Source organism: Rhipicephalus sanguineus, chromosome 5 (assembly GCF_013339695.2).
Source record: "Rhipicephalus sanguineus isolate Rsan-2018 chromosome 5, BIME_Rsan_1.4, whole genome shotgun sequence".
In the NCBI taxonomy this organism is placed as follows: Eukaryota; Metazoa; Arthropoda; class Arachnida; order Ixodida; family Ixodidae; genus Rhipicephalus; species Rhipicephalus sanguineus.
The window spans coordinates 33,800,796-33,811,987 of NC_051180.1; the positions used below are offsets into that span (position 1 = coordinate 33,800,796).

At 48.2% G+C, this 11,192-nt stretch overlaps 1 protein-coding gene and 1 pseudogene across 1 annotated transcript in view; both read left to right on the forward strand.

Annotated features, from left to right (window-relative positions):
* Positions 1-280: 280 nt before the first annotated feature.
* Positions 281-3,772, forward strand: LOC119393460 (acetylcholinesterase-1-like; annotated as a pseudogene).
* Positions 3,773-9,205: 5,433 nt separating this feature from the next.
* Positions 9,206-11,192, forward strand: part of LOC119393461 (acetylcholinesterase-1) — a 6,184-nt gene continuing 4,197 nt past the window's right edge. The window contains exon 1 of the mRNA XM_037660491.2: positions 9,206-9,521. Within this exon, the coding sequence (XP_037516419.1) occupies positions 9,513-9,521 (9 nt within the window). The 5' untranslated portion in view covers positions 9,206-9,512. The remainder of the gene's footprint in view (positions 9,522-11,192) is intronic.

Sequence of the window (11,192 nt, forward strand, 5' to 3'; positions counted from 1 at the left end):
TCACATTGTGAACGAAGTCGCAAACGACGAAAATTGAGGCTCTTAATTGCACAGCTCTTACGCCAAATTAATACTGCATTTACGTATTCCTCAAGAAAATGAAAGTGCATTGACGTAATAAACATTTCTTTGTTGTTTTCTTGATGGTTTCGATAATTCGGCATTCTGTTAATTCGGACAGCTTTTCTGGTTCCGCGAAATCTTAATTAACGAGCTTTACTGTATTTTCTGTCATTCATCACGTAAACATTGACGCATATTTTTATTTCCTTGCAGGACGACTGCCCTTTGAATGTCAACCATGTCGATACGTCTCGGCATAATCATCGCGTCGCTATTTGCCACAAATGAGCCATTATCGTCAGCTTACAAGCTTATGAAGCATGACCCTATGGTGAAGACACAATCGGGCCTGATTCGCGGCTTCAAGGAGGAGGTATTCGGCCTGCCCATCGAAGTCTTCCTTGGAATTCCGTTCGCCGAGCCACCTGTCGGAAGTCTACGCTTCATGCGCCCAGTGCCCTGTAAAACCGTGGCATCGAGAGTACAAGGCCATGTTCCTGCCGCCCTCGTGCATTCAGCCTTCGGTATACTTCAACCAGATCATCAACATCACGGGCGACGAGCGCAGCGAAGACTGCCTCTACCTCAACATATGGGCGCCGGCGCGCGAGACTACCGAGACGAAAGAGCAGCTGAAGGCCGTCATGGTTTTCTTTCACGGAGGAGCGTTCTTCTTCGGAAGTACAAATTGGCACTTCTACGACGGATCCAGGCTCGCCGCCTTGGGAGACGTGCTCGTCGTGACCGTAAACTACCGACTTGGACCGTTCGGCTTCATGAACGCCAAGAACCCGCCCATGTCTATGGGAAACCAGGGACTTCACGACCAGCACCTCGCGATGCTTTGGGTCAAGCAGAACATCCGTTACTTCGGCGGAGACGACGACCTGATCACGTTGTTCGGCCAGAGCGCGGGCGCCATATCTATCGGCTACCATCTCGTCTCGCCGTCCAGCAAGGGTCTCTTCAAGAGGGCCATCATGCAGAGCGGCAGCCCTTACTGGACCATAGGTAAGATGGACAACGAGGACAGCTTCACTAAGGCGGCCATTAAACTCAACTGCGTCGATCGCGGCGTCGAAGAAGTGACCGACTTCGATTCCGTCTTGGGTTGCCTGCAGAAAAAGAATGCCTCGGACATTCTCAACGCTCTCGAATCGAGGAACGGCCGCGTACGGCTGACCTATCACCCTGATCACGGAGACGACCTTGTCCCCGAAGACGTGCCGAAGGCCATAAGAAGTGGCTTCGCGAATGACGTCGATCTCCTCATCGGCGCAGTTAAGGACGAAGGAAGCGTATTTATAGAGTACTACATGTCGCCTGTACTGGACTTCATGGACTGGTCCAAGATCCAGAAGGGAACCATGGACGTGTACTTTATGCTGCTCTTCAGGTTCCTGCACGAGAAGAACGTTAACCAAATACGGGACTTCTACCTGGAATCGGCTACCGAAGACCCCAGCAGCTTCTTGAAGAACTCTTCCAACGCAATGGGTGACTTCGCCTTCCTCTGTCCCCTCATGTACTTCGCCGAAGACTACGCCAGGAGGAACAACAGCGTCTACTTTTACGAGTTCGCCCACCGGCCCAGCTATTCCTGGAACGCGCCGTGGGCGGGAGTGGCCCATTTCGAGGAGATTCCTTTCGTGTTTGGCTTCACCTTGGATAACGATCTGTTCAACATTACGCAAGAGGAAAGAGCGCTCACGCTTTTCATCATGTACATGTGGACGCATTTCGCGAAAACTGGGTAAGTTGGAACGGTAAGGTATGCGCATAGACTTTGTAAATATATCATGTGCCAGAATTTCTATCGCCACCTTCAAAACGCTGACGACAGTCCGTGTCATCGGGTTATATGTGTTTACTTCGTTAGTTGAGGCAGCGCAGATTTCAGAGGTTGCGTAATCCGTAGAATGCATGAAACTTGGAGTTTCCAAACACATTATTTTATCTAACCTTACCTCATACATCTAGAAACCGAGAGAGCTCAAGTTAGTCTAACTTTTGTGTTAATTAAAGCATACGAAAAGCACCCGTGATAGTCGACACAAACGAAGGCGCAATTCAGGAAATCTATTCGAACCATGACATCTAGAGTCATCACCTAGCAGCAATATGATTAGAAGCCCCCATATTTTTTTTCAAATATCGATTCCATAAATGCACCAGGAGAAAGGCGACCCTCGTGTAGTCTGTAATTCTTCGCAAAGAACCACTGTCAGCAACAGTACTACGTAGAACATTTATTGGCCCAATACACTGTGATTGCTACGAGTCGCATGTACGACAACAGAAAGCTTAGGTATAAGGTAAATACATTGGGTGCAGTGTTTAATGCCTTGTTGATGTGAAACATGCAGCGACGCGAGAACTGAAACCACGTGCCCCAGTGGCGTAGTGGGAGGAGCTGTGGGTCGGTATGGCCCATCACGGTAGGAGTTCTTATTTGTCTGCAATCAACAACCTGAAGTCGAATTTTTTTATTTTTTAAAGCTACTTATTACATTGTGTCAGCGACGGCCGAACTGTATTTTCTTCATTATAAACTCAAAAACTCAATATGGAACAATAAGGATAAAGTCATTAATATCAAGTATTGCCCTTAACCATAAATTGCCCTTAACGCATAAATCACACCCTATACCCTTGCACAATATGGTTATACATTTGGCGCCATACGTGGTAATTCGCACTGTGATTAGAGTTCATAATTTTTCGTTTTCTGCTGACACTATATGGTTAAACATGATTCATTAACGTAGCCAGAATTTTATTTTTTCGGAGCAGGTGTTATCATTCTCGTTTTTCCTTCGGTGTACGCCCCCCCCCCCTTCCCCCCCTCCCCCCCCCCCCATCGATTTACACTAAGAGGTCACAATGCTTATGCTCCTTAACACGGATGTTACACGCAGTTTGTGTCAGGCATCTATGCTGTAGGTAGCCGCAAATTTCGAGATGGGCATGTGTCTGGCGTGCAACTCCTTGGCGTATTGCTATAAAAATCGTTATATGATATCGATATTCGAACTCTGAATGACCGTGTTTACCAACAACAGCCCACAGTGCAACAGCTACACCGATGTCTACGTCAAATAACGGGGCGATAACAACCTCACATATAGAAGTCTGCGCGACTATTCGGCATTGCGAACCAGCTGGCATATGACAAACAAGAATGACATTCAGCAACTATTCAGGTTGCACATACGTCACATTGGCACATGATATTTTTCGGCCGGAACCGGAACCTTACTCAATGATAGATAAACATTGACCATCTCTCAAATCCAAAAGCATTAAAAATTGATTTGAAGAAAGTGACAGGTCAACTAATAACTTTGATTGAGGCACACGTATGCCATATATGTGCAACCGGCTTACGCACCTATTCACGCCAATGCATGAGCATCAAGAACATGTAACAGTCGGCGATGCTAGCCTGCGTCTTTATGCAGGTTAGGTCTAACAGTGGGCACCGCGCTGTCGCTGTTGGCGCCTTGTCTTCTTTCTTTTCTCGCTTGCAGACAAGTACCTCCGATCAACGGCAAAACGTGGCCTCAGTTCAGCGCTTCTGACCCGAGCTACGCTGAGCTGAACCTTCCGGAATCCGAGATCAAGTCGCCCGTCTCTGACCAACGCTGCGAGTTCTGGCGGTCTCGGTTCTGCGACCAGTACAAGACAACGACAACGCGCTGAGAAGCACGCCACCAAGATCATTTCATTATTGTATATATTTCCTCATACATTGTCAACCAAAAAAGAGCATGCAACGAATGCTGTCCTGGTGTTCACTTCATTCTTGCGTGATATCCACAGTGACTTGTGAAGGCAACAAAAATTCAACAGAGAAACAATAGGATACCAATAGCGACTACTACGAGTGAAGTACCATCTCGTGGTTTTTATCGTGTATGATGTTATCGTGTATCGTGTATAGAATCCCTAATTAGTTGAATATGATATCTATAGAACTTATTCTGCTGTGTTCACGATTATTTCTAATCGACGCTAAGATCACAGTCACTACACATATTCAATCACAAACCACCGAATCACCCTATCATAATTCCAAGGTCAAATTGCACTTTTTATGTATTACCATATATCTTCAGGCAGACCTCGGCGCCTGTCGATGACACCGGCTATTGCTCTTCTTTTTTTTTTTTTTTTGCAGACGCGTACAAGACAATGCAATCGTTTCGAGCAAAAATATAAAAATGAATACAGTGACGCTTATGGTTCTCTCTCTCACACACGCACACGCGTGCACACACACACAAACACACACACACACACACACACACAAACACACACCGTTTTCAGGACACGCCGTGATATCTAGCTTAACGGGTAAGCTGCTGCGCTGCTATGTTCGAAGACGCGGGTTCGATTCCCGGCCACGGAGGCCACATTTCGATGGGGGCGAAGCGCAAGAACACACGTATACTTAGATGTAGGTGCACATTAAGGAACCCCAAGCTGGTCAACACTAATCGAGAGTACGCAACCACGGCGTACGTGCCTCCTACTCAGGTCGTTTTGACACGTAAAACCCCAGAATTCTTTTTTCTTGTTCTAGTACGCTTGAAATGCAGTAATAGTATCATTACGCAACCGCTGATCCAATGACAACGACACTTGAAGCGTTTATGAGTCAAATTTTGGTGAATAAAAATACGACGATACGATGGTATAGTTAGTCTTGGTAAATGTGTAGCAGAACTTGGAATCTTGTATGATGCCCGCTGCAACCTATCTCATAGGCTAACAGCGCATAGCAAGGATAGCCCGGCTTCAAAAAAACAGACGGACAAACAAGACAGACACACTACACAAGACATATTCGCCGGCTTCAGCAAACACAAACAAGAGAAAAGAAGTTAAAGCGCACAAACACTCTTGCAACGGTCTGCCTTAAAAAACAATGAAAACGTTCTGGCCAAAGTACTGTCTGCGCCAATGACGTACTGAAAACTTTCCTCGATTCGATCCTCTACAGGCACTAGAGAAATACACAACTAGTGAAACCGACAGACAATTAAGCCAAGGAAAGCATAGGGGGACCCGCAACAATTCGAAGGCTGTCGGTTCGAATCCCACCGACGGAAAGGGTGAGTTTTCGTCCACTTTAATTTCTTTCAATTTGTGTGACAATCATTACAATACAGTTAAGAAACCACAAATAATGTCCCTATGCTCTCCTTGGTTTAATTGTCTGTCGGTTTCATTAGTTGTATATAATACAGAAAAATGAGCCCCTCGGACAATTCCCCTACTTTCGTACTTCGCTAGAGAAAGGGTCGCAAGTGGTTCCATCAACCGACTGCTTAAAGGGCCCCTCACCACCCCGCGTTCAAAGACGTAGTGGTTTCCTGTTCCCCTCGCTACCCTTCCTACAGGCCATATCTCCCCCTCGCCACTTATTTCTTAAAAGCGCGTGTACCACATCAGCATTAAGCGTTGACCCTATCAAGATTTCGTGCTTGTCGACTACACGCTGTTTTCTCCGTTTGCGCAGTCGCAAACACAAAAAAAAATGTAGTGAAATCAGTTGATCGCGCACGATAGTCGTGCGAGGCAAGGAAGAACGGATGGGCAGCTGCATGGCAAAGCAGTGCGGGAGACAATTCACATATGATATTTCGCTATATGGACCAATCGGGCGTATGTACTATATAGACGTCACGGGAATTACTGTTCTGCGTCATGAAGTGCGCCAGAAAGACGAGAAATGCCTGGAGAGAATATTGCGCTCGTTTTTTGTAATTTCAGAGGCTGGTGAGGGGCCCTTTAGGCGCTGTCCGGTAGTTCAGCAAAGGAATCCTTAAACTACAACACGTTGCCTCGCAGTTACATCTGAGTCTATGCGATACTACAGCTCAGGGTTGACCTATTACACGAGGTAATTTAGCGTTCATCTGAAATCCAAGTGCGCAAGAATTTTTTCCCCGCTTTCTTTTTCAACGGAATGCCGCCTTCACGGCTGGGAATCAAACCTACGACCTTGTGCTGGGCAGCGGCGCGGACAGTAGCTCAGTTCCACCTCTGCGGGTGATCACCCCCGCATGCGGTCAGTCCTTTGTTTCTTTTATTATTAAGCCTCGCCTTAAAGCGAGTACCTTTTTGCGCACCCGCGTTCGAAACTTCTGTGTCATCCTTTCCTTCCTTTATTCGCCTGGTTCTCGTGGTTTCTAAAAACAAATTCAAGCTCGCACTGGGCGTCCCGTTGCGTACGGTCCATTATGTGCATATAAATCTAGCCCACGGGTCGGTTGGGGGTAGTATATGACTCTTTCTTTGACGCAATTACAATTAGCACGGCAGCAGGTACGGAGGCGAATTCCGACGAAGGCTACGTGCACCGTAAGCCGAACCCCATGAGAAAGCTGTGCTTGCAGCATACTGTAAGCATTTCTATATAGTTACCTTCGGCTTTCAAGGACCACTCGTGTAAACACGCTTGAGAAATATTCTCCGGGAAAGTGGTGGACAGTGAACTTAAAACTTTGTCGTAACCACACTCAACGTCGTCGCAGCTACAAGTGCGAGCTTTATCTCAAAAGTAGCTACAATCGAACCTCGCTGTAACAAAATAGCACCGGAATCGTAAATTAGTTCGTTATATCCGATCTTCGTTGAAACAGCAGAGATAAAGATCGGCTCTAACAAACCGGCAATCGGGCTCGAACGAGAATCCTGGATACAGAAGCGCATTTTTCTAGTCTTCAAACCCACTATGAACGAGGTAATCCTTATTCGTCTCCTTGTGACACTTAAAACTAAAAAGACCGGGACATCCCAAGTTGAAATTGCAACAGAACAAAGTTCGTTTCACAAAACAGTCCTGCGTTTATATTTATTTGAAGAAGGATGTGGTTGTGAATTTTATGGAAGAAATGTGCTTGTGCGTTTTCTTGCAATATTTATTTTGCTTCTTATAATTTTATTTTTATTCACGCAAGGCGGCCTTGCGTGAACCAAATCTTTCATAGTTACAGCCAATATCGCGGCGGCTATCGTGTTTTTGGTTTCGTTATAGAAAGAATAAGTGTCACTGAAATGAAGCATGACAAATTAACGTTTTTATCTTGTTCGCTATAACCGACAATTCGCTATATTAGTGTTCGTTATAACAAGGTTGAACTGCATTTTGTATTTATTGAATTTACGAGAGAAGATTTATGACGTCAAACGCATGAGCTTCTGAAAATTGTACTTGGACGCCATAGATGACTGGCTGCAGGAGTGTGGTTTAATATTACGGGATATTTGCAACAGAATGCCGTCAAGTGCGCCGCGTTTGGTCTTTCTAAAAAGAGCTAAGAAGACACAAACGCTTTCGACGCATATGTGGAGTGACATTCGAGCTCATGTAGAAGAGGCCGCCCTCTTGCGTAGGCTCCATGTATAATCTAAATCGGTGTACCGTCCGTCTTGGAATGCAGTGCCACCGGCATCCGTCTCCAGACCTCGGTGAAATTTTTATTCGTGTGCGACGCTCGGCGAACCGGTCCGGGAGCCACTCTTATGCTTAGCGCTTTTAGGAATATGCTAAGCTTCTGCAGGTCTCAGATGCTTTGGGGAGGCATCTTTATGTGCCTCTAACTTCGACAGCCGTAAGAACGGTCACTTTTTAAGGCAATTCGCTACAACGCACACATTGGCGCACACACACACAAAACGAAATTGAAATGCTACCCTAAGGTCCGGGTCGTGCTGAGATGCGGGAAATGTTGCTACAATTTCGGCCACGCGCTTAATAAGGCGACGATTAAAACCTGGCTTATACCGCTTATAACTTATGAAGGACACTGATATGTCCTGTCTTGGAAGAATACACGAAGGACAGAAGTAGAGAAAGCAGATACCCGGCCTAAACTTTTCCGTGTTCAATACTCCCAAGTTACGTAATCTCTGCCTAAAGTCAGAGTTTACCTGAAAAAAAAAGTAAAATAAAATGAAAGTACGTGTACTGCTGTGACCTTTTACCATCCGCATATAGAGCACATAAGTAAGTGTGCTGACGCAAGTAGACGCTCACTTTCGCACACATTATCTTAAGCTTTTTCTATCGCTTGGAATTCAAGGACAGGAATATTTCAAGCCACTACGTCTTAGAGAAAGCAAAGGTGTATTTTTTTTATCTTTCTCTCTAAACAGCTTAAGAATTACATTAAACTTATTTTATTTTAATGCGCCGAAATCAGAATATGATTACGAGATACATCTAATGGGGGACTCCGGGTTAACTTTGACCACCTGAGGTTCTCGTGTACCTAAATCAAAGCACACGGATGTTTTTCCGGCTTCGCCTCCCCGTCGAAATGCAGGCAGCCACGTCTTGCACAGCATAATAACGAAAAGCGTTGTAACGCAGTTATGAGAAAATTAATTATTGCAAAAAGGTCAATCTGTAACACCACAAGACCGTCGGAAGCCGGAAAATTGAGCTCTAAAAAAGTGCGTATACTGCCCATCTATGCTAGTCGACTAGCGGTTTACTAGCGACATGCGCACACCAGTGCTATGGTTCCCTCTCCTATTCCCTTTGCCCCCTTTCTCCGGCACGGGCAAGCCAGTCGGTCTAATAACGGGCTAACCTAGCAGTCTTTCCATCTATTGCTTATTCTCCTCTGGTAAGCTAATAATGTTCGCATTACCAGCTCAGTGTGTTCGATGTAAATCGCCGCCACCGACGGGAACTATAAACAGCGCCCGTAGAAAGCAAATAACCGAGCCGCGCAGCAGAAAGAGAGATGTACCGGAAACCTGTCAATAGGGAAATGCGTAATCGACACTCGCATCGCCGAAGACGCAACGGCACGCGAGCGCGCCGGCGGCTTCCGGGTTTTTTGGCCTTGCGTCGCGGGAATCGCGACGCGCGCGCGATCGTCGCACCTTCTTCTTGCCCTCGCGGGAAAGGCGCTCGGCTGACTTCATTGCTCGCCTCCCCACCCCCACCCCACCCTCCGAGACTGCCAGGGTCAACGCCTTGCAGGAATGTCTTCTTCTTCGCACCTTGTCCGCGGACCAGGCCTGTTTATGCATGCATGCGTTCACAGGCGATTTCCGGAGAACGGTCGCGCCACGCCCCTGCAATACCGGCGGGATGCCACGCATACGGCCGCAGGGCCACATTTTCGCCGCGGATTTCGAGGAGGCCTACGCCGCGCCTCCACACAACACGCGGAAGCGTCGGGCCGAACTGCGAACGCCTGCGCACCTTCCGCGCTGCGCCGAACCGCGAGCCGCGATCGAGAGAGAGTCGCGCGCGAGGAGAAACCCCGTTGCAGCGCGATAAGATTCGACGACGACGACGCTTTTGTGCGGACAACGAAGCCTTCGCCACGCTCTTCGTCCAAGGCTTACGCAACCTTGACATTGGCGTGTGTCGGCGGCAAGAAGGCAGAGCCGACAGTGTGTGACCAAGGTCACGCCTCCCTATGCAACAGGTGAGATTTCTTTTTTTGGATGGCGACCCCGCATGAGTGCACTATGTGTTCACTCGGTCGGTTGGGACTCGCGATTGTAGGTAATTAGTTGTCATTAGCGGGGAAGTAAGCATACTAATTGTTGGGGTCTTACGTCCCAAAACGACGATATGATTACGAGAGACGCCGCATACAGTGGAGGGCTCCGGAAATTTCGACCTCCTGGGGTTCTTTAACGTGCACTTGATCTAAGCACACCGGCCTATAGAAATTCGCTCCCATCGAGATGCGGCCGCCGCGACCGGGATTCAATCCTGCGACCTGTGGGTCAACAGTCGAGCACAATGACCACTAGACCACCGTGGCGGGTCAGCGTAGGAGTAAAGCACGAGTCCGGGGAAAAAAACAAGCAAAACAGTCCTTGAACACTTGAACAGGGTGCGTCTCTGGAGCCAGTGTTTCGACAAGTGGTCTTGTCTTTTTCAAGGCAGCAACTCAAGTGTTTGGCGCAGAAACAGCGCAAAGGGACATAGGAAGAGACACAAGACTTGTCAGTAAAGTTCACCGTATCCGTATACGTATTCGTGCAACGGCGGGCATACTTATCCATCCCTTATCCGTTGTCCATGCATCTTTTATGCCTTATCCCTTAGCGCTGTTTAAGTCGCCAACCAACCAGCCCAAACACATATGCCTATAAGCTCGAATGGTTGTATCGCAGGACGAGTGTCTGTGGGATGCAGCCCAGCCTACAGGTGTGCACGGGCTCCGGGTAGCCCGAAAGCCCGAGCCCGACCCGGCCCGCGGGCCGGGCTCGGGCGGGCCGACGTATTTTCACCTCGGGCCCGGGCCGGGCTCGGGCTCGGGCTACTTGCAGTTTTATCGGGCCGGGCTCGGGCCCGGCGCAAAGCCCGACTCAAGCCCGAAATATAGAGAATGAGCGGGAATTGTTTTCCAGCACGCATACAGCGCCTTTTCCGCGACCGCCCTTTACCGCTTTTCCTTTCCATTCGCTACATTACACAAAAGGGGAGCAGGTAAAGCACTGCCTCTGTTTGCACTCTGACAAACAGAGAAGTAACACCACCTGAGCTAGTGACGGCGCCACGCGACTGTTCACATTAGATTTAAGGCCAAATCTCATATGAGTGAAAATTCACGCGACAGCGACGAGCGACCCGACGTAGATCGCCTTCGTGCAAGCTGACGCCTGCTGACGCTTGCATGGGCATGCCCCATACACGTGACGGCTTTGGCGAGCGAACTCCATTGTTGCTGGCATGAGGCCGTCTACTTGTATAGCAAAAGCGCCGCACTTCGTTGAAGCCGGAATCGTTGGACTTCTGCTGTTTTTGGACGACAATTTGTAATCTGTGTAATAGAGACTGTTCGTCGTCTGTCGTATGAACATATTTTATATGCTCAATAAAGTGCCAAATTGCCGGAAAACGATGTTTTGTTTTCGCAACGAACCTTCAAAAAGCCGGGCCGGGCCGGGCCCGGGATTGTGTTTTCGTAAGTCGGGCCGGGCCGGGCGGGCCCACAGCCCTTTGCTGTCGGGCTCGGGCGGGCCTTCGAAAAAGTCAGCGGGCCCGGGCCGGGCTCGGGCTCGGAAATACGGCCCGTGCACAGCTCTAGCCCAGCCCGTTATAACTTCACGTATATGACAGCATGCCTACACGATACGCAGGG